Raw genomic sequence first — 23970 nt, forward strand, 5'->3', positions numbered from 1 at the left:
TTAGAAGCCTTATTAGGTTCAAGTCCAGTCTACTTAACTGGAAAGTTTTAGTCTGGGACTTCAATCTAAAAATAAGTTTCATCAGACAATAGAACTTGCCTTAAGCTGACTGACATCTTTACCCCAAACCAAAAGTATATTATGGGAATGTAAGTTGTACTGATTTCAGTGAGATGTACATTGAAGCCATGTGTTTATGAGCAGATTGTAAAGCTCTTTTGTCTTTTCTAGTAACCTGCTGCCAAGAGGAAAATTAAATATTTTTCTTCCACTGAAGAATGTTTTCTAACTATGTACAATTTTTGTGTCATCTCCTTGTTCTGCTTTTTAATTACTGTAACCTATGTATTTCAGCTAATACGCCAAACCTTATAACCCATCCAGGACCATCCACAAAGCAAGGTTGCAAACATTTAAGACTCTTACAAAAATGACTGAGACTCTAGTATCAGTTTACTATCCCTTCAACAATTTCCTTGACAGTGGAATCAAATAATGTTGAATTATAGACCTCCTCATAAGAACTCTTATTTCCTTTTTTTTTTTATCATTTCTCTGCTAGCCCCTATAGGAATTTGGCTGTTTGCCAATTTCCATTTATGTTTCTATATACATATTTGGCTTACCTAGGAAGATTAAATGATGATTCTGTCAAAGATTATTATTTTTATATTTGTTAACATTTATTTTACATAAGAAAAATACTGTTGCCTGAGTACATTGCATATATGCTAACACACTTTATTTGGATCTGTGCTAGCAATTATTTTATACTTCAGTGTCTTTAAAAAACTAGTCGGTAAAAGCAACCTGCATATACATTATCGAAAGGTAAGTATCATAATCTTTTACAGCTCACCCGGTGGCACCTGAAAGCTGAGATGAAGCAACTTACAGTGAAGACTCCCCGGGCACTGGTTGAAGGTATAAGAATTACCTGTGAAACCAACACCCTCTCCTATGATTTGCAGACCACTTTGTTCTGTTTAGTCTGAGACTGTCTATCCATATATACATTTTCCTACCAACAACATGGAACACCTTGGTATTTTTAAACAATTATTTATTCTGATAAATCTTTTAGGAACGCTGTCCATATTTAACTGATTTGTTAGCGATACAAAGCTGAGTGCTTGCAGAGAAAAAAAGTGGCACTGAACTCCATTAAACTTAACATCCAATTAAGTATACATTTATTTACGTTCACATATTCGAACTCCAGTTCATATAAAACAGCTTGTTAATTGTAATAAATCAGATTGGCTCCTGAAGGTATATCAAATATAGTGATAATCTTTAGAAACTAGTATTCCAACACCCTAAAACCTGTAGTTAATTCTGGGTAAGGGGTGACTGTCACCTACGCTGAACATACTTCTAGGAGGAAGGCTTATATAGAAACATTGTTTAATATTTGGAAATGGTTATTTAAATGATCATACGTGGAGTAGCAATAAGTTATCATTTCATGCTTAAAAAAACTTATCCTTCAATGATGACAAGAAGGATTTTACCACACATTGTTTCAAAAAAAATCTAGGAAGTAATGGAATCCTCATCACATGGCAGAATGCTACTAATGCCCAATTCACAGTGTTTGTTACTGTTTTGTAAACTGTTGCAGTATTTATCTACAGTTTCCCTTCAGGGAAAGTGGAATTTATATGAATGCACAAGCTAACCAAATCACTTTTACTAAAAAGCAAGTCCAAGTGATTTAAAGGAAACTTCCTTTTTGGTCTGCTTAGCATAGTTAGACTCTCATAGCTGGAGTTATGCAGCAGACAGTCATACGCATATTCCCACAGAAGTAAATACCAATACAACAAAATAAGCCAGCTCTGTAATAAAAGCATTTTAAAATTGCAGTTTAACTTTTGCAATGTCAAAAGTTGCCATGATGGCATGCAAATGCTCAGACTAAGACACATTAATACCTATTTGTAGGAAACATTTATAAAAAAAAGTTTTTTTTAAATTTAACTGCATTTAAAAAAACGAAGTAAAGTATTTACATGCTTAGAAACCAACACCTAAAACAACTAAATCATAAATACATAACACAGAAATAAAGGTTGATATAGGTATATCCTAGTAGTAGGGACTGTCTTAATTGCTATATTGTAACCATAAACATTTTACTGAATGTATATTCCAGGTAAACAAATAATGGATAAAAATGTAAATTCTGTAAAAGGTTCTGATTTTTAAAATATATAACTAAGCGCACTTTAACATTCTGATACTGGTACATGAGATTCATTTCAAAACTGGATAAAAAGCCAACTTACATTATGTGAAACTCAAGTACTCACAATATTATCTGTGAGCTAATATTGAAGGCTAATCACGCCTTACACATGCAAATCAGGCTGAATTTAATTTATCCCAAGGTTTATAATTCTGAGACGTGTTTGGCTGTTATGTCCAAAGAAGCGAGCCTAAGATGGAACTTAAGTATTTAAGTCAATACCTTTTGCTTTTAAAATAAATATATTTTGAGTGAAGGTGGGGGTGGGGGAGGAGGAAGAATAGCACGGCAGTTTCATAATTGTGTAGAAATAAACTCCATGATCAATCCTCCTTTTCAGCTTCAAATAGCAAGTTCCATACCAGCTCAGCTGTTAAATTAACAGATGAGTGTTTGTTTGTTTGTTTGTTTGTTTTGGTATATCCCAAAGTTTGAACTTCCCATCCTCTATATGAATAAGAGTGACAGACATACAAGCTGGGGAAAAAAATCAGTCAGTTTCTTAGAAATTAACTCTCTCCACTACCATTCTCAATCCTAAATGCTCACTTTTATAGTCAGCTTTTGATTCAAACTGTATGGCTATTTTGAGTTTACTTTTTAAAAAAAGTATTCTGGAGTTATCGAAAGTTATTTCCTAAAAATTATTTTAGGCTCTGAAAGTCAATGTGCTGGGCTAACAGAATTGCCACATTATGGTAATGCTGTCCTCTACCCAGGTCCAGTGAATTTCCCTCGCTTTCTATAACCAGATGACCAGTTCAAAGAGACAGAACAAGGATGTCTATTCCATCCACTAGAGTCTGCAGTAAAATATGCCACTGTTACAAATTCTACCTGACACGTACCTCTTCCATAGCAGCAAGCATTCTCTCTTAAAGTTGGCTGGCTTAATTTAAAACACGCACGCGCACCCGCGCACGCACACACACTGGTTAACTAAAGTGTGCCCATAAAATCCTCTTCCTTTCCCAATGTGAAACGTTCCTTAGAGAAAGGTCGGGGTGTCACTGAGGCTCCCTGCCACCACTGAATAGCAGCAGTCCAGTGATACCCGAGTCACAAAGGCCTACTCAAGACTCAAAGGAGAGCAAGCCCTGGGCCACTCGCTCTCCCTATTCCTCCTTTTCCCGCTGGGCGGGTGTAGCTGAGAGCAGACAGAATTGCTGGCTTCTTTGGTGCCTTTCTTCCCTCTTCGGTGCTTTCCCATCCCTGCCCACTTGCCCCATTGTCTCTTTTGGACACGCCGTCAGGGCATGACTAAACCTCAGCGGGAGGCCAAGGGAAGCGCAGGGTGACCTCTGCCTGCCTCCAAGCTCTGTTGCTTACGCTCTTCCCTCCCACCCCCAGGAGCAAAAGCTTCCTCGGCCAGGCTCCCAAACGGTTCCCTTCTTTCTTCCTTAACGTGCTCACGACCCGCCTTTAAACACCAGGCGCTGTTCGCCATTTCTCAGGCCTCCGGGCACCTTTCCCGGAGAAAAACGGGACGCCCCGAGCATGGAATTGAGCAGGCTGCGAGCTGGGGCCTGAAGGCGGGGAAGCGAGGATGACCTACCGCTTTTCCCCTGCGGCCCCCAACGCCGGCAAGCCCGCCTTTTTCTGCGCGGCCGCGGAAGCTTCTCAGGTCCTACATCCTCACAACAGCCGTCTGACTTTTCCCTCTCCCCGAAGTAAATCGCTCAGCCTCGCGGGCTGTGTTCAGTGGCGAGAGCTACACGCGTCCCCGCCACAGTCATAGAAGAGTCGAGCCTTTTCAAGAACGCAACACGGTGTTGGGCCGCTTCATACACTGTATCTGGGGGGCCGCAGAAACGTGTCAATGTACGCCTGAAAAAAAGGAAGGCTTCAGTGAACTGCTTTTCAGGACAAGGCTGACGTGCTCCAAGGCGGGGGCGCGCAGAACAGATTGGTAGGCGCCCTCGCAACCTCTTGCTGGAAGTTACTCCAGCCCTGCACCCCGAGCGTCTCTTTCGGTCTTCAGGGGCCACTGAGGGATTCAGACGGCCATTTATTTCGCTCTGCCCGGCCGCCTACCTTTGCCACCAACGTCTGCCGGGTTTCCACTATCTTCTCCCTTTAACGCCTTCACTACCCGCGCTCTAGTGTGTTTCCGGAGGGCCAAAGAACTACCCCAGGCAAGCAAAACCAGACTCTCCAACTACAGTTTAGACTTCAGCTCGGTCTCCGCTGCTTCTCTAGAAAGGGCCGTGAGCACAGTTGAGCAGAAGGGGGCGCCAGCCAGCGCAGAACCCGGGGCCTGTTTTCCGAGTCCCTGAGGTTGCCTTTGGCCGGAGGCTTGGCTAGGGGCGGTCAACCACCTTCGCCTTCCTTGACAGACCTGGCAAAGGCGGATTTCTTACTCCTCCTCCCGCCAAACCCACCCGTCGCTCGCTTTTGTTTCTGGGGGCTAACAGGGCTCTGCGCCGCAAAGAAAGGTGACCAAACTCGGAAACTCTGGAGACAAAGGCTTGAATTAGCTAACGAGCCCTGGCGGTTCGCAGAATACCTGAAGGAAGGCTGGTAGCGCCTTCTCTGAGTAATCCTTTTTATTAAAAGACATAAGCTTTTGGTTTGCCTCTTCATTTTTTGCCACCATGGAGTAACCAGCTCTGGTCCTACAAAGAAGGGAGGCCGTACCTGCCATTCATAGGCAGACAAGGCGACCTGCTTGTAAACTGGTTGGGCCACATTCGTAACAAAGAAAGAGGGGACTTCTGTCTCCCTCTGGGAGGAGAGAGAGAGGGAAGCGGCGTCTTTTGAGGAAGCAAGAGCTTTGCGCGGTACCTCCGAGGAACACGCCGTAGCCTTCGCAACACGCGCTGCGAAATGGGCAAACTACCAGGCGGCGCACGCGCAATATGTAACCGCGGGCGCCAAGAGATACTTGTAGCTCTCCGCTGTGCTCGGAGAGGTCTTTTCTGTATGTTAGGCGAGAGGCAAGGAACCTTCGGCAGGATGGATTGGGAAAAAAAGGAAAGAGAAAATATTCAGCAACCTATCACCCAGTTTAACTTCTCTGCTTGAAGGGGTAAAAAACGGGACAATTCGGAGATGGCCCATTAATAAGCTCACATGAGCCGCTATAAACAAATATCGGGACATTTTTAAAGGATATTAGTATGAATGCGTGTGTGCGCGCACGCGCATATTTGCCGCGTCTAACTTTTCGGAAGTTTAGTCAGCTTTGCGATACAGAATGAAAGAAGGGTGCGGGTGGGAAAGAATTGGAGGGGGATCGGATGAATAACTTCAGGTTCCCGGTTTCTTTTCTTGAGCCCAACAACAACAACAGTAACAATAACAACAGCAAAACTCCCATATTTTGTTTCCGCTTTTATAAAATAATGATTCATTGGAAAAATGGAATATAAATCTTCATTTTGGAGGCAATTAAAGTGTTGATTTCATTCATGCCCCTAAGCGGTTCTTGTAATTTGCTCAAATAGCTTTATGTTCCAAGCACTCTGAAGCTTTTAGAAACCTATTTTCTCGTTAAACTTGTTGGATTACAATTCTGATTCAACAACAGCCCTCCTCAGCTACAGCCCGACTTTTCAGTGGTATCTACAGGGGCGCACGGCACCGCCGCCAATCCTGCTCAGGGACAGAAACCTCTGATCGCGGCCATCTCCCCTTCAAGGTCTAAAAAGGCCAGTAGACCACTGCCGGCCCACCCATGTATACATTCCGGGAATGAGACCCTGACAAGCAAAATTACAGCCGAGTTACGACTCTCCCATTGCTCAGTGAATGACTTTCAAAAACTGGCATTTTGTCCAAGAGCTTCATAAAATGTCATGGCTTCAATCAACACGTTGCTTCTGTCCCATCCTCATGAGTGGATCCGGCCACCAAAAAGAGGGGGCAGTAAATGAGGAGCACCTTGAACCGAACTGAGCCATAAAATAGCCTCCTTAATCAAGTCGACACCATTCTGAGCAGTGCCTTCCCAAAACAGAGCTCTGCCTGCTTTGATTTCCAACAAAACCAAACAAAAAGTCTCTCTAGAGCTACAATCCAATGGCTTTCAGAACTCTCCAACACATCAGATCATAAAGAAGGAAGTAACTCGGCGAGGGATGTGGAATCTGTTTCTTTTCAAAGGGGAGCAGTAATTGCAACTAAACCACCAGCGTTGCCCATTATTGTCACCTTCCGCAACACACGAGAACGATGGCCGCTAATTGCAGTGTTAAGAAGCATTGATTAGTTAATATCACCTCTCCGTATTAAACCAAAATGACACTTTTGTTTTCCTTTCAAAAGAAAACACACCTTATTCCAGGGAGACAAGAGTTCCGGCATAATTTAGGTGTAAGCACGGAAACAGGCGAAGTTGGAAGCTCGGTGGCCCCGCGCATATTGGGCAGGGCCTACTCTTAAGGCTATTCAGATATCCCAACTAGGAGGCAGAGATGACATAGAGTGGCCACGACATCATTCTTTCACTCCCTCACTCTCGTTGCTTCTCCTGGTTTTATTATTTCTTTTTCTATTAAATCCAATAAAGCCCAATGCCCTTGCAGCAGGCAATCTTCGTACAAAGCAATGCTCACTGAGGTCTAAAAGCTTCGGCCAAGAAAAACTGACAAGACAGGCTAATGAACCGTAGAGACAGGAAGAAAATAGCCAGCATTTGCTAGATTTCAATCCTTCTCCGTCTTCTTTCCCCAGACCACCAATCTTGGATTTGACTCTTCCTCTTTTTCCCTCTCTCCCCCACCCCTTTCTAGCACCTCTTTACTCAGAAGCTCACAATTCACGACTAGAGCCTTCTATTGTCATTAAAAAGGGAGTAAATAAAATAAAGACAAAAATTAAAAGCGACAAGGAACAGGTCAAGTTTGCAGGCGATGCTTTTACAAGCTCATTTCGCCAGGTCGAATCCCGGAGCAAGCCTTAATGAAGTAATAATAGCCACATTATTCAAAAATTTTCATTTCGATGGAAATTTATCCAAAAGGGACTTAATCATATGCAAATAATAAAAGGGGGCGTAGTGACCCGGCAAACGATCTGCATACAGATTTGCACGGCAACTGCAAGGCTGGAGATGACCATACCTGATCTGTTAGGTTTGCTGATCTCGTTATGTCTTCGCTGTCTGATTTTGATCCGCCTTCTCTATCGTCTATCACCAAATCGATTGGCATTTTCCCTTTCAAACAGCTAATGTACCGGTGGCAGAAATTGTCACACAATTCGTGTACCTGCATTATGACAAAAGTAACAACACCAAAATATAATCAAGGGCACTTAAGTGAAATTGACAAGAGCAATCAATTCCCCTCCCCCTTGCCTGACATCAAAAGTTCTAAATAGGGGGAAACAGACTGCAATTATCCCCCGGAGACGCATTCAGAATTAAGAAGAACTTTCTTTTCTGGCAAAATAGAGATATCCCAGAAAATTGACAGTGACAAGATGATTCACAGCCTACAACATATTCAACACCCGTGTTAAATTCATCTGCTCTCAGAGCTGTGACTATTAGTGAGGTAGCCTGCATGGGGGACATTTAAGGTAAACTATTTAATTTCACCCTGTTATAACATCACAACCCTTTCCCCAAGAAGTCTGTGGGCACAAAGGATCCCTTGCTCCAATTGTACAAAAAGTTGAATGCCCTAAAAGTACATGAATCCAAGACCTTACATTCTGAGCTGCTGTAACTTGTACATTTTTCCACTGTGAATGGGCCCATATTAACCATTTACTGCAAAGCACAAGCACGCCACTTGCTACTGTTAGAAAAAATGCCTAGAATGCCCCTATTCACACCCCCTTTTTTTCCTTATATGTATGTATAAATCTTTCATAGATGTTTATTTTTAGGGCTAGAAGCAGTATTCCAGCAGGCCCTGAAATGTTTCCAGTCCAGTCCTACTCTGAAATGTACTTGGGTTCCATATTATTACTATTATTATCATTAGTAGTAGTAGTAGTACACACATTCAGATTGATCTGATATCTACTTTCTTGGGAAAAGGGAGGGAGTTGTCCTACAAAAGAAACAAGAAACTGACTCATCTAGCAACTCTGGCTTGTTTCTGCAAAATGTTACAGGACAAACTGTGCCCTGTGTGTGACCCTGCAGATGGCTCTTTAAAAGAAAAAAAAAATAACCCTGAAAAACTAACTGAAAACTAAACGAAGTACCTGGATGGAAATAACTGTCCTACGAGAATCAAGCTGAAAGACAAGCATCGTTCTAAATATTATCCGATGCATTTGTGCAAAGGTAGTAAAAAGAGATACAAGGCCAGGGTGGCATTTGTTATCCAGATTTTTAGTGGCTGAAATTGTAATTAAACTGCAAAGAGAAATGGATGTCATGATTGGTCTTGACACTAATTACCAGAAGGAAAGACATTTATGGAAATTCTGCTGTAGCTTCAACTTCATGAAGTATTATTAGGGGAGGGGTGAGGAAAAGAAAAAGAATTACCTTCTCTAATTCCAACAGATGAAACCTTAATACTTGTATGGCTTGGATCATCTGTAAAAATACAAAACAATGTAAGTCTCTATCCCTGATTTTAGGGATTCTCCAATACTCCTCTTCCTGTTTACTATCAAGGAATTACTGTATGTATGTTTGTGTATATGCAGATGTGTGCCTTGATGTGTGTGAATGTTTTGATTTATTACAGTAACACTAAAACTTAAACTCAGTCCTTCTGTACACTGTTTAACAAAAAGAAAGCTCAGATTTTTACTTTTGACCACTGTTGCAATGAATTGGCCAAATTACACGGATCATAAATATTTCTTTAGCAAACGGTAATGTAGATAGTAATATTGCTGGTCCAGTAGAGCCTAGCAAATTTCGGAAGGGTGAAGAGAATAAGTTTCCATTGCAAGGGACTAATTTAATTTTTTCAAAGTCAATTTGACTCAAGTTCTTTACCTCCAACTGTCATTATTTCAGGGCTGGGGAGCTGCCGCTAAAGCAAAGATACCTCGAGATTTGCATAATCACTGTTAAGATAAAATGAGGCAAATGTCCTCGGATACTCCACCCAACTTCGCTTTTGGATCGTGTTACTGAAGTGTGGTTGCCTGGACCGAACTCCACCTCAAAAAGTCCCCAGCCCCTTTCTTCACTATAGAGTTCCCCCCATTCTGAAAAAAAGGAAGACTTGCCTCTTAGGAAAACAGGGAAAACGCGTATTTCAGGGAGACGTATCGGAACTCTTACCAAGTTATCCAGTTCAGGGTTAGAAGAAAATAAAGGTTTTTCTGCTCGGATCTAGACATAGGGTAGGAAAGTCCGGGGCCAAGGGATTAAAAAAGAAAAAAAGAAAAAGCAGTTTGAGAGACCGAGGCAACTAGGTTGCATTGCGTCCTTACCCTCGCTTCATGACACCGTGCCCCCTCCCCGTACAACCATTCCCACAAGCCCACCCCCAACCGCTAGTCTTAGCCGAAACACTCAAGCGAAGGAGCCCAGCGCGCTGCCAAGCCTGTCGGACAGCTGTCCGCTGCGCCTCTGTCCCCCTGCGCCAGCAGCGACCCCAAAGCTGGCAGCCTTCTTGGGAAAGTGGCCAGGAGCGCGGAGGGGGTAATCGAAGCCCTGGGGCGACCCTTCAAGTCAATATGGGGACCGGAGGGCTGCCCTCTCTTCCGGACGGGAGGGGGAGAGGCTGGGGCGAGAGGGAATCGAGGGGCTGCAGGGAATGAAGGCAGACAGGGCGACAAGGACTAGGAAGCGGCGGGCGAACCGTCCTCGTTCTTGCCGCGAGCGTCGCACAGGCCCGGGGAAGCGCGCAATGGATCAGGGGCCCTGGGATCGGGTTGCTGACCTGTTTCGCGAACACGGCTATGTCTTCGTTGAAAGACTCGGAAGAACAAACGTCGCCTCCCGCTACCCCGGGCTCCCGGGGCGTGCACGTCGCTAGTTCACATTTCTCAAAAATCAGTGCTAAGAGTGGGAAGAGGGGGTGTCTGGAAGGGGGGGAAAAAAAGGTAAGAGTCACCAAAGCAGAGACCAGTGAGCCGCGCGGGCTTCGGGCAGAGCCTGGTCTCCGTCGGGGAAGGGAAGCCTCCCGAGTGAACTTTCCAGCTCCGCGCTCTCCTGCACCGCGCCTCGCCTGGCGCAGCCCGCTCTCCTCCCCTGCAGAACCGGAGACCTGGATCTGAGCCTCGCGACCCAGTCTAGGCTGCTCGTTTGAAACCTGGTCAGAGGACCTGGGCAACCTTAGCTAAAACTACCCACCAAATGGATTTAGCAGCCATTTTGAATCCACTTCTCCCCCCACCTCCAAGTCCCCCCCCCCATGCACTTTAGTTCTGGGATGGGGAACGAGAAATCAGCCTTGGGGTTTATTGTAATTGTTTTTACGGGGAGCGGGTTAAAGAAAGCTACTTGGGTAAGCTAAATTGTCAAAGTTTCCCGGGGGGGGGAGGGGGGAGACAGAAAAATAGAGGTTCCCCGAAAGGAATCTGAACTGTTTACATGTGGATCACCAGCTGGATCAGGAGATTATGCTTTTCCTTCACAAACTGACTAAGGTAATGCACAATATTATTGAATGGGGCATGAAAATGCACATTGTGGAATTAGTGACTTTTCGCATTTTAAACTTTATTTTTAAGATGTTAATAAGTCATTCACTAAATCAACATCCTGCTCTTTTCCTCTGCAAGTTTCTACTTCACCTTCCCTTCTAACCTCCCTGGGGCTGCAGAACTGAAAGTAATCCTAATGCCAAGGGGGAAAGTATGATAGTTGAATAAGCAGTATTTCTTCGGATACAAGCAAATAGCAGTGGCAAATTCATCCAAAGTTATACCAGAGGAATAAATCAAGCTTCACCACTTAAAAACTCTTTTTCAAAAAAATCCCGCATCAGAGAAGCTCCAAATGCTATCCAAAGTCGGTGTGGGGGGTGGATTCTTCAATTAGTCTGGAAGATCTCCTTTTTAATGTGAATTTAAAGGAAGCTGTCAAGTTGTTCTTTAAAAAGATTAGGAGCCTTAGTGTAGGAAGGGGGAAAGGAAACATCCCTTATTTCTCAACACTTCTTAAAAATATCTACTTTCAAAGAAACCTCTATTTTTATTTCTTTTCTACCATGAAGTCTTGCAAAGTGACACGGGCTCTTCCAGTTTCTTCCCCAAACAATTAATTTCTTGGAAGGGGGGATTTTTATTTAAAATCCAAAAGAAGTTGGCAAGAGCAGGGCAAGACAGAAAAAGAACCCAACCATGGCACATTCACCCCCATTCTACAGCTTTCCTAGTTTGAGACTAGGTTCTGCAGTAGGCAATGAGCTCCATTTGGCCCTGATCACTGGGTAGGGAAGGGTAAAAAAAATAAATAAAAAAGCGGGGGGAGTAGCACATTTTCTGGTGAATAAACCTGATGCTATCTGTACCTACCCATAAATGGCATCTTTATCTCTCTTTAAAGCATCATTGACAGAGGAACCCATGCTGGGGGGCATGGCGTTGGTGTGAGCTGTGTGCGGGTATTGATGGGAGTGAAGCGGAGGACCATGGTTCAGGTGGTGGACAGGCTGCATGGATCTGGCGGCATGGGGGTCCCCATACATGGTGCTCGGAATTCCCACTCCATCCATCCCACCGTAATGGGGTAAATCGTCGTACTGCATAATAAACAGGAGGGAAAAGAAAAGGGTCAAAAGGAAGGCCAGTCTGCAGTGTAGTTTATGCAGGGGTGGGGAGAAGAGAGGAAGCAACTTTGTGTGCCAGGGAGTTGAGTTCAGAAGAATGACTTGTAAGTCATTACAAGGGAAGGTGGCACCAAATCAGAGGACAGGAAAAGGCCTGCCTTTAAATGTGGACTCATAGGGTTCTTGCTCCCTTTTTTGATCCAGATGCCAACTAATTTTCCAGCAGGCCCTCACAAGTATGTCCCTTCTGGGATCCTGGCACAACAACATTATGGAAAGGAAAAAGTTAACAGGCGGATGGTTAGACTGGCTGCTTTGGAGTCCAATTCATCATAAATGCATGCTGAAAAGCTGCCTCCTTCAGTAGGCTTCCCCAACAGAAGTTAAAATGAGGACACCTATTATTAACACGGGCATTAAGACAGTCCTCCTTTATTTTTAAGAGATTTCCCTGTGGGCATCAGTTGTGCATGCAACCAGCCCCAAGTGGAAGATCTTCTCTGATGTTTGCAAAGATACTCTAAGGTATGATGCACAGAAATAGAAAGCTCCACTTAGAATGTCTCTCAGGGAAATTTCTTTGGGGTTATTTCCTTTCTAGTTTTTGGGGGGAAAGGATAAGAAAACAAAAGTTAGGCTGAGCGGTTTTTTGTTTTTGCATAATTGATAAACAGAGAATAGCCGGGAAGCTGGGTCCTTTTCAGCCCTTCTGTTTTCAATTTAACTTTCCTATTGTTAAGAAGTCACATGAACAAATATCAGACTTCAAATATAGTTGGGACAGTTCTAAGGCCATGTATTTTCTCCAGGAAGAGACAGTGTATTTTCTTTAATATGCCTACACAGTACCGTCCCTATTCCAAAGTTTCATTTGCTGCCTGCCCTTGCCTCTGCTGGGGGAACTAAACTTAAAATACTTTTCCTCTTTAGTAGCAGAAGCCAAATGTTAGAATTCCTCAGGTGAAAGGATGTATATATAAGGGGAGGGGGGATAGGAATATCATGCACTGCCATTTCAATTTCTTAAGGACAAATATAAGAAAAGGTCTTCAGACTACTTGAGCTGTAAAACTAAAAGCAAGATAAACAATGGAGTAACTTTGTGGAAGAGATATTGCCAAAATAGTGCCGGTGAATGTATTTAAAAGTTGCATCCCCTTCTAAATACATGTTTGGTTCTACTATTCTTGAAAAATCACAGTTGTTTTGTAGCTCAGGAAACTTCATTCTCGTGAAGTTTCATATCAAAGAATTAAATAATAAATAGTAGCTTGAGATACACATGTGCATAATTGTGTCTCTCGTCATAATTGTGGAAACACGTTCAAAACATCTTGACTATGGTCCATGGACTTCTCTAAATCAACCCCCAAAGTATAATTATACTCACAATAGTTTTAAAAGTTAATTATTATTTGTGAAGGTATTATTAGCATATCCAAAAAGGCCAAAGACAAATTTAGAATCCTAAACTGAAAGCAATATTAAACGGACTTAAGTTCTGTTTCAAGGCTGCATTTAGGCAGCATTCCTTTCCACTAAATGATCAAGTGATAGGAATTAACAGGACCAAGGAATTCTGAATATACTCCTATTTTTAAGGAAGGGTCTCCCCAGGTCTCCCCAACCACACAGTTATTAAAATATATGACTCTCTCAAAACAGTGGTATATTTTATAAAACATCTTAGTTTACCTTCCCCCGTGCGTTTCAGAAAATGCAAAACTCTCCCTCCGGCCCCGCAACGTCTCTAAGATCCACTTTACTAATAATACGTTACTCGGAAATTATGATTAAAAAATACGTACCCTTTGCGCCATCGGCCTGCTTCTCACCCTTCCTTTTCAACTTCTAATATATCCTCTTTAGGGCCAGTGTGAAAAGAAACAAAACGCGCTCCCCCTCCCTCCCACCCACCCCCAAAATAAAAGGAATAAAGGAGAATCCTTTAAAGTCGCCAGTCGCTTGAGCAGCCGATCAGGAGAGTCTCCAGCCAGATGGACCTCAGAGAAGCGGCACGAGCATTCAGCATAAAAAAAAAAAAGGGGGGGAGAGAAGCGCTCTCTCTCTCTCTCTCTCTTCTCCTTTCTTCTTTTCTTCCTTTCTCTCCCTCCTGCGTCTCTCACACTCTTCCCTTCTGGTTTCCAAGACAGCGATGGGGAGAAAGGAAATATCCTTACCCCCAAATCAGTTTTTTTTTAAAAAAGTGCCTCTCAAACCCAACTACCAACTCGCATGACTTTTTGCCACTCCAGCTGTCAATCAAAGGCGAGCTTGTCAAGGTGGTGAATGAATGATGAGACTCCGCTGTGTGTGCTTCCAACTGGTCAGGACACCTCAAATGTTAACATCAAAAGCATAAGAGGTATAAAAGCTTCCTTTCTTCCTTTTTTCCTCCTCCTCCTCCTCTCCCCCTTTCTCTTTCTCCCTCGCTTGATTCAGTCCTAATTCCTAATCAGATTTTCTCTCTTCCCTCCGTGCAACTGGAGAAGCCTAGAGGAAGAAGGTTAAAAAAAAAAGGCTGTCTGAGTTTGCCTTAAAGGAGCCACGATCGATGCTGCCTGCTGCAAGTCCCCTGCGCGTGTGTAAAGTGTGTGTTGCACACAGGCGGAGAGGTGGATTTGGACCAGAATGCTGGAACCCGGAAGTAGTGGTGGCCATAACAGGTCGCGTCTTACACAATGCAGCGGGCTGCATCAACTAAGCTCGTAGCGCAGGGGTGGGTTGGGTGAGCCGCAAGGCAAGAAAGAGCGGCTGGGAAGAGCTGCGCGGAGAGGCTTCCCCATTAACAAAACACACACACACCCGCACACACACAGGCTTGGTGGCTCTCTCGCGCGCGCTGGCGAAAAGAAGCGAACAATGAGCCGAGCCTCCGAGCGCGATTTGGAAGAGTTCCTCCCTTTCCCTTCCCTTCCCTTCCCGCTTCTTGACTGTCTTTAGCGGTGCGAAAGACGAGCGAAAAGGGGGCTCGTCACTGTTGGGGGGGGTCTATTTAAACCCACCCCAGTGTGATCTTTGGTGCGCGCGCGCGTTTGTGTGTGTGTGTGTGTGAGAGAGAGTTGTAGCGGAGATCTTGTTTTTGTCACCGTTTGCCTGCCTCTTCGCCGTTAAGAGTGTTTCTTTCTTTCCTTACAACGCCCACCCCAGCACGTTTTTTCCTTCTCTTGTAGTTCCCAGCCAAGTCTGTGTTTTTATTTATTTTTCTTTTTTATGACTTCAGAGGCATCGATCTATCATTATTCTGGTTACGCTCATCAAACGACACCAAGGGGACTATTCTGGAGAAACACACGCGCGCGCCCGCGCGCGCGGCAGCTGTCTGGGGTATAAGATGACCCCTTTGTCCCTCCCCTCCCCTCCCCTCCCCTCCCCTCGGCACCCTGTCACATCTAGGACATATCCAGCAGCGATCCTCACCGCGCTGTTTAGCAACCTCGGAGGCTAGTAGTGGCCATTTCCTTTGTCTAGCAATAGTGCTTAAGTTCTATTTATCCCTCGTTCCTTTAAAAAAAAACAACTAGCCAACCAAACAGAGAGGTTTCTGGCGCCCCAAAATCGCAGGACTTTTCAGCGGCTTGCTTGCTTTCTTCGGCACTGTCTTTGCCCATGTACAAAGGGGAGTCCAGTTAAGGGACAAAAAGCCCTATTAAGGGGATGGATCTGGGCTGATTGGCTTGCATTGCGCTTCTGTGGTCCACAGCCAGACGTTTACACAAGGAGTTGTCTCGAAACTGCAACATCTCCCCCCCCCCCCACAAGAACAGAGATCTCTGTGAGACCGAGTTTTCCCCCGCCCTCACAGACTTTGCTCCGTTTCCTCCCTAAGCTTTTAAAACCCCACAGAAGGGGAGGGAAAAAAAATCTCCCCCCTCCGAATGTTAGAAAATGAGCTCACCCAAACCTCAGTAGGCAGCAGTGGAGGAGCTGTAGTCCAATCAGGATCTTTTCTGCGAAAGCCAGGCGAGCATTAGTTGAGGGAGAAATCAATTATCAAATAATCGATCAGCAGGGAGCTTCGATCTGCGGGGAAAGTCCCCGCACTACTTTCAGCCTCGTCCGAGAGAACTGAAGCTGGACAAGGCAGCAGAATTGTGCATTTGTTGTCATGTGTTAGAACTTATTCAGCGAGATTAATAAAAATAATAATTGATGATGATGATGATGATGATGATGTCACCCTATCTTCGCCCAAGGAAAAAAGAAAGAGAGAAGAATTGTATAAAAGTTTCTCTCTTATTTAACTCTTTAAGAGGCTAACGCGTGAAGTCTGGCTTCATCTCTCCTCGAAGAGGGAAATCATGTAAACTCATTTTCACTTCTGGCCCTTCTCTTACTTTTTATAAAGAGATTTCTTCCTATGGCACCGACTAGTTCCAAAAAAGCAACTTCAGGGACTGTGGGAATCACATCCCCAGGTCTTCCCGAGGCCCTCTTGAGCGCAGAGCATTAAAATCTGCAATTTGGCAAGGAGTCTCCAACGTCCCAAACGCCAAATGTGTTGAGAGAGTGCTAGCCAGCGCAGATACGGTGAAGCAGTCCGGCCTGACTTTTGTTTTTTCTATTATTGTTCCAATCCGTTCTTCGAACTAGAATTAAGGAAATCTGTATCCTGTGATCCAGCAGCGTTATGGTGCTCCTTTTCGGATGCTCTGCCAATAGATTCAAACAGAAATAAATCACGGACGTTTTGGGCCAAGCCACATAAGACTAAAGTGGAACCTCACAACAGAAAGAATTCGTGGCAGCGGCTACAGCAACAGTACACTCTAAATTTAAACTTATCTCTCCTGTTTGCTGCGATTTATGATTTTTGCCATTAAATACGTTTTTTTTTTGAGGGAGGAGATCATGGTTTTCCTCCTTTCCCCCGAAGTGAAAGGATGTGAGGCGTAAGAGTAACAAATTATTGCACTTGTATTAGCTGATGATGAAGATGCCTAATAAATCTGGTTTCTTTGCTCATAGTAAGGTATGGTGTTTGGGGAGATGCCTACCCCTTTCTCTAGAGTATAAAGCGTTCTTGGTAAGACCTGCGGGCTAATGAAAACGACCGCCAAGTTAGGCGTTTTGGGGGAAAGAAAACCAGGACTTGGCATCGACAAGGTCACTCCAAGGGGTGGAGGGCAGAACGCGGAGTCCAGCAGTTACATATCCATTCTTGAGGTCAGACCGAGGTAGACCTGAGCCTGAAAGTGACCGAGGAGGAATTCCAAGGTACCAGTTGACTTGGCGGGCGCGAAGGATTCCCCTACAGCTGTGGCAGAGGAGACAAAGCGATCCGCTGCTGCTTGCCAGCAAATATTGTCCCCGATATATCTGTGGCAAGACGTTTCAAACTTCCTTCCGAAAAAACGGCCCAACGCACATCCCTCCGGCTCCCCATCTCACGGGGGAAATACACGAGTTTCTGCACCGGCGGCGGCGAGGGAAAATTCCATCACCATCACCATCACCATCACCATCACCATCACCACCACCACCACCAAGGCTTCCCAGGTAAGGCAGTCTGAATCCCTTTAATCCTGAATAACTGGACCACAGCTGTATTCCCAGAACTGGGCTGTCCTGGTTGAGAAGTTTATTTGGCTAATCCAAACCGCGCAGTCCTCCTGCACAAGAGATCGCGAGAGCGGTGGGTGCGATTGCTTTCTACCCCACCAACGTTCCCAGGCCTCTAGCAGATGAAAGCGACTCAATTGAGGCGAAAGCACTTTTACAGTGTAATTACAGTAGGACGACAAATTGTTTGCACAGAGCTCCTTCTGGATAAGGGTTTTTTACAATTAGCAAACAGTCTCCACCGTTGGGGCTTGCTGTGAGCAATTGCGCCGTAGCCGTCTCGAGTTGCAATATACCGGCCATAAAAAGACTAAGCCGGGCAGCAATTAATCATCTATTAAAGGGCGGGAAAGAAACGGGCAGCTCCTTACTAGCTCCCTAACCTCCCCGGGACAATTCTGCGATCTTAGGCTTTTCGACCCCAGTGACCCAAGCTTTTCGACTAGATGGCCTTTTTAGGAAATGCAGCTACGACCCTCAGCCGCCGCTCCCCTGCCAGCTGTGACCCCATCCAACCCAAACGGAGCGGCTCTTTCGGAGGACCCTGGAGTGGAACCCCATCCTCTGCCCCTCTCCCTTTCCCCACCGGCACGTGGAAAGGAGCAGAAAGGACTCTCGGCCCTTTCGAGGCGAGCAAGTTGATCCCGGCCAAAGCCTCCGCGAAGCCCGGTTGGGCTGCTTTCCAGGCGCTGGCAGACTTTGGGCTAGGGACCACTCTGGCCGTTCTCTGTCCCAGTTTGCAGGGAGATGGAAGGGCACCCGCCCCGCCCCGGGGGATTTATTCTGAGGCGGCTTGAGTGCGGCCGACGGTTCGCAGGCCTCCCAGCTGAACGAGAAGCCCCGTTGCCCCGCGGGGAGATTCCGGTCCCGAAATGCTGGACGGCCAGAGAGGCTTTCAGAAGGAGGGGATATGGTTGAACTGGGCTGGCTCCCAGTGCGTGTGCCTCGGACTCCAGCTGCGGCTGTCTGGGGCATCAACTTGAGGCGAGTCATTTACGACTTACTCTGGAGGAGTCGCGCTAATTTCCGAAAACTCAGGGTAGTGTCCGACTATGGGCGCCCCTGACTTCTAACTTCCAGACTAAAGGCTGTCATTTTCATGTGACCACCCGTGACCTCGAATGAGACTCAAAACATTCTTCCCCAACAGGGTGAGGCCCGCTGGGACTAAACCCACCCATCGGGCCCCCACCCCCACCCCAGCAGCCAAGTGGCTTTTCTGCTCCTCGCGGGCCATCCGCTCCGCTTCTCCGATACCTCTCTGTTTAGGTTTTAGGGTAAGAAACGTGGAAAAACAAACAGAAGAAAACAGATTTTAAACAGGGCATAAAGATAATGAAGGAATGCTGAGATAAGACTTGAAGTGATAGCACTGACCTGACCCAAAAAAAAAAAATACCCACGCCAAAAAACGTTTAATGAATGGCAGCGCGAAAGGCGAAAGAGAAAACTATTTAAAATCCATTAAAGGGCAAAACTTGAAGAGGTGAAAAAGAAAGGAGGTTCAGCGGGGGTGGGGGGATTAAGTGAAGATGAGGCGAGTGGCCGCTTGCGAAGGAAGGACGGGACGCGGAGAGTTAGAGATGATTTGTTTACTGGATTCTGACTTCGGAAAACAAAGAGCCCCTGGTCCAGTTCAGGAGTCAACCAGAGGTCAGGATGGCCATCCGGGACAGTGAGGGAGGCGAAATGCTCCGGCCACTCTATTTAGTAAACACGCCGAACGGAGAACCGAACGGGGCCCGAAAAGACATTTTTGCAGCACTTTGCAGAGGAACGTTTTCTTTCCAGGGTTTTAAAATGCCTGAATCTCCCCCCAGGGAGCGAATGCGGCGGGGAGGGGGAAAAGGGCCTGAATGATGGATAAGGCAGGCAGCGGGGGGGGGGGGGGGGAGGACGGATGGGGGGGGGATGGCCAAAGAGAAAGAGAGAAGGCAATAAGGCTGTTCAGTGTAATTACCAGGTCTGCCATTTTTCAGAAGTTATAAACTGTCTTTTATTAATTAATGGAGGACTTCATAAAACATCTCTAAATTTTTTTACACTTGCCTAAAAACTATATAAACACTACCGTTATAATTTACACTTATACAACACCCCCTACCCCACAACTGGGAGATGAGTTACTAGACTTTTGTCACTTGGGCAGGGTGGGGACGCTATGTTACCCGAGAGTGTGGCCTGAAGTCAAATTGGAGGGCTTGCAGTTTGTTGTTGTTGTTGTTTTCTTTAATTTCTGGAAGTCTGAAATGTGTCTGAAGGTTGCAATTCAAAGGAAGTTGAGAGGAAGCACAGACATTAAGTTTCCTGATTTATAAATATAGAAAAGTTCTGTTACTTCCCCCCCCCCACCAATTCAAACAGAATTGTAGAAATCTGCTGTGACTTCTTGGAATGCAGTGTGGAAATAATCTGAATGTTGAGCTTTTTGATAAATATGATTTAAGATAAATATGATTTAAGATTTCAGAGAGAACAGTTTACTTTTTTTATGACAGAAAATTCCATGTGCACATAACATGACTATAATACAAATAGCTATAAACCAGTTCATCTCAAGAAATTCCCCTTTTCAGAAGTTTTGAGGTTACTGTCTTGGGAGACTTTGCCTTACTTCAATCTGCAGGCTGAATATGGCTGAATATTCATATAATCTATAATATATAGTGGTTGGAGCAACCCTTCTACTTTCCATACAATATTGAAATTCCAAGTAATGTCATAAATGGACTCTTCTAAGAATAGTAGTATTAATAATAATAATATTAATAATAATAATACTTTCTGGAATTAAAATGGTGCTGCCTTCATTATTTAAAACAAAACCTGGTGGATCGCATGTTTATTTGAAGGCTTGAGCGTTTATGCCGTCTACTGGACAATGGTAAAACTACAACAGCCATTGACAAAACTTTTCTTTGTGGGGGGGGGGCATTTTTACTCAGAATGTGGCTGAGCGGAACATTTGAATATTCAGTGAAAACCAGAGATATTGTTTAAGGTGCATTCTCAGTAATCAGCCACACAAGCTTCATTTATAATGTCTCTTTTTTCTTTCTTTTTAAAAAACCGCTTTAGGTAGAATTACTGAATATAATAGTGTGCTGGGAGTTACAGCATGGAAACAATTAAGATTATTACTTTTGGAGTTTATGGGCAAACTTTTTAAGAAAAGTGGCTCTCAACACATCCTGATACAATATCTACTCTCAATTCAACAATACTTACCCTCTCTCACACACAGATTTGTATAGAATTGTAGCCTAAGGGGAATAAAGGCAAATATTAAATATATAAGTAAAAAAAAGTTAAACCTAGACACAAATTTAAGTTTGATGAAAGAAATTATTATAAGAGGAAAAAAGCATCTGGGAATTTAATTGTGGGAGTTCATGTACTAGATGAAGGTTGGAGTGCCTGTTATACAATGGTTCTTGAATGAACACATCTTCAGGCTGAAGTCTTGCTGAACTCTATTTTTTAAGTAGGCACGTACAAGAGGCACATAATTGTTCAATGGCATTAGATCTTCATATATGTCGGGAGAAAGTGACAGGGGATGTCTTCTATATTTCTAGTGGCCTTTGAAGAACAGGAGGGGTTGCTCTTGCTAGGAAATCAGTGGCAAAAGTGTGAAGGAGACAATGCGCTCATCATCTCAAAACAAGACAGAACCCACAAGATATACTGAAGCTGAAGTTATCTGCTGTAATTTAATACAACATCAGCCTATTACGTCCTGAAATGCATCTATCCAGTTTAAATGGAAAAAAAGCTGATTACTTGAAGTACATTCTGGGAAATTATGAAACATTCAATGGTGACTTTTGGGAGAAAGCAAAAGGGTGAGATTAAAAATGAGTTACTCTCCATGGGGCTTCTCTTTTCTCCAAATAATTTCACCTAACAAGGCAAGGTGAAAAATTTCCCCTAAAGTGAAGCAGAAACTTAATATGGTTTTCAAATGTGCCCTTCCACCAAATCATTTAGGTTGGTTAATACACTGTATTAATAGGGGAAGGAATGCTTCCCCTACAGTTTTTTTAAAAATTAAACATGGGGGGAACTTATTTAAATTCATTCTTGTGCTACCTGTGTAAAAAAAAAAAAAGCTTTAAAGTGAAGGAGTCAGGAGTAAACCATGCTTTAAAAAACAAAACCCAAAGACAAGCATTTATACTTCAGCTTGGTAGATGAACCTTCTTTCCATTCCATGAGACTTCACTCTCAAATAAGGGGATATAAGATTGTAATATGAATTGTGTGAGTGATTCAAAATCTCTTAGTATATTTGAACTTGGGTAACTGTATTTAAAAAATTCAATGACATTCCAGTTCTATAAATTCTTGGACATTTGGATAATGTATGTATGTATGTATGTGTATATATACACACACACATATAGTGTATGCATGCATATATATATATCTTCATATATTTGTACATAGAGGAACCTCAAAATTACTAATGTCTCCTTGGATTTAATCCATCTCAAGTGCTACTCTTTATGAAAGCATTTAATCAGCTGTAATTTCTAACAGCCAAGGAAAAAAACAACTAATACAGATTCTTTTAAAAATGTTTTAGGTACTGGATACACCAAAATGGTTTGGGGGACTTGCTTTTTTACCTTTAAACAAGGATCTTTGATTTTCTAACTCCTCAGAATATGTCCTGCCAAAGATTGCCTTGTGCATCCCAAATCTCAGCAGTAGGGTCTGTTGGGCTCAATGGGACAAACTTCTGAAATATTGTTAACTTTGATTTGAATATATCAGGTTTTTCATATTCAATGGTTTTTGTTCAGTCGATGGCATATTGTTTGATATGCAATTTATTTTATGACCTGATGGGGATGGGGGAGGCTAAAATTTCATTAGTGCCAGAGTCTGTTTAGAAGTTACTCTATAGCAACATGGAATCCTAGGCATCAAGCACAGGACGGAGACTTAAGGCAGCATGTGATTTTAAAGGAGGGAAGGATGTAGATTGACACATTCCTTCCTTCTCATTTCCAGTCCTAAACATCTACCAAAAGGGCAAGTCTCACAGACACTGTAAACCCCTCACTTTTTCCCTGGAAATGCCCATTCCATGGGTCTCCTTCACTTTTTTTTTTGATGGGGATGGGGCAGAAGTGAGTCTGGGTGGCTCACAGCTGTTGCCCCCCCCCCTCCGCACACATACTTGTGTTTAAGCCTGGAGCAGGAGCCCCTGGCATGCATGGGAAATGTGGCTGGAGAGGAATGTTCCTTGGGGTGTGGGAGTGAGGTGAATAGCCATAGCTGATTTGCTTTGCTCCACCTTGACCTGATGTATGACAGTCACTGCTCTTCCAGTGAAATTGCCTACTGTAGAAGGACAGGGTCAAGAAAGACAATAACGAAACGACCGATCACATTGTTTACTTACCCAGAGTAGCAACTGCCACCATGCTGGTCTTTGACTCAGACCATCTCAGAATCATTGCCTGTAGGCTGCCTGCTTAGACTAGACCAATGCCACTCCATGGGTCCTAGTGGCCCTGCTGCACAGGGCCACTGAATGGGGGAGAATTTCTACTTATTTTTTTCCAGGAGCCAGTCCAGAATCAACTCATTTCTAACATCCCTTCTCCTCCTCTTATCCTGCCCTACTTATTTCTTGATTTGTGGAACAGAGCTTCCCAGATAGCTTGAGAAACTCAGACAAATGTCATAAGAGAACATTCTGGGACAGGACATTGGAAATATTGACTGGGGAAGGTGCAGCAGCCTTAGAAATAATTATGAAAGGAAGAGCTGGAATTGGGAGTTTCAATGAAAATAATTCAGTCACAGGCACGGTTCCATCAATCAATTTTAATTTGGTTCCCAGCAATCCTGTGGTCACCTTAAAAAAATTTTCTGCTTGTTTGTCAGTCCCAACTTCCTGAACCAGCCCCACTGGAATCAAATGGGTTTCTCTGGCATCACTAAAAAGGCTTGTAATTATTTCCCCTTTGTTTGTCTCTTCGCTTCTTCAGAGGTAGCAAAGTTTCTGGAATTGTTACTAGTTAGCAAAGTGTAGGGAGGTAGGAGTGTAAGACGGGGGTGTATGTAGGCAGAGAATTGTTTTCACGGAAGCTGAAACCACAAAATTCCATAAAACTCACATACCCAGGGAAAAGGCCCCAAGAGGTTTGGGGACATCATAATAAGCATGCCTTCTCATAAAGCCGTTCCATTTAATCCACTAGGAATTACTTTCTAACACTAAAACTTCAGCTTATCTCTGTAGAGATCTGTAAAAAATGGTTTCTTAACTGCATCAAAGTTTGATTCCTTGTTGCCCCAAATAAGCAGAGCCAAGTTTTTGAAAGCCAGGTCCCACACTTCAAATGGGGCCTGAGAGTCACATGATGGATATGAGAAAAAAAATGGGGGAAAAAAAATAGAGACTAGCAAGGCAGAATGTTTTTTTAAAGAGTGGCAATGTGATTTCTTATGAACAGTCTTTGCAGCTCTTAAGTTGCACTTTACTCTAACACAGCCAAATGA

The 23970-nt window shown here is 43.9% G+C and overlaps 1 protein-coding gene across 4 annotated transcripts in view; it reads right to left on the minus strand.

Annotated features, from left to right (window-relative positions):
* Nucleotides 1-13807, minus strand: part of MEIS1 (Meis homeobox 1) — a 176928-nt gene extending 163121 nt beyond the window's left edge. For 2 of the 4 annotated variants that reach the window (XM_063316613.1, XM_063316604.1), the window contains exons 1-6: nucleotides 13698-13806; nucleotides 11636-11862; nucleotides 10057-10198; nucleotides 9453-9503; nucleotides 8700-8750; nucleotides 7315-7461 (exon numbers count right to left, since the gene is read on the minus strand). In XM_063316613.1, the coding sequence (XP_063172683.1) occupies nucleotides 7315-7461; nucleotides 8700-8750; nucleotides 9453-9503; nucleotides 10057-10198; nucleotides 11636-11862; nucleotides 13698-13709 (630 nt within the window). In that variant the 5' untranslated portion in view covers nucleotides 13710-13806. Of the gene's footprint in view, nucleotides 1-7314; nucleotides 7462-8699; nucleotides 8751-9452; nucleotides 9504-10056; nucleotides 10199-11635; nucleotides 11863-13697 lie in introns of all 4 variants that reach the window. The other 2 variants (XM_063316630.1, XM_063316622.1) reach the window with 1 other exon arrangement.
* Nucleotides 13808-23970: the final 10163 nt, after the last annotated feature.

Source organism: Candoia aspera, chromosome 1 (assembly GCF_035149785.1).
Source record: "Candoia aspera isolate rCanAsp1 chromosome 1, rCanAsp1.hap2, whole genome shotgun sequence".
NCBI lineage: Eukaryota > Metazoa > Chordata > Lepidosauria > Squamata > Boidae > Candoia > Candoia aspera.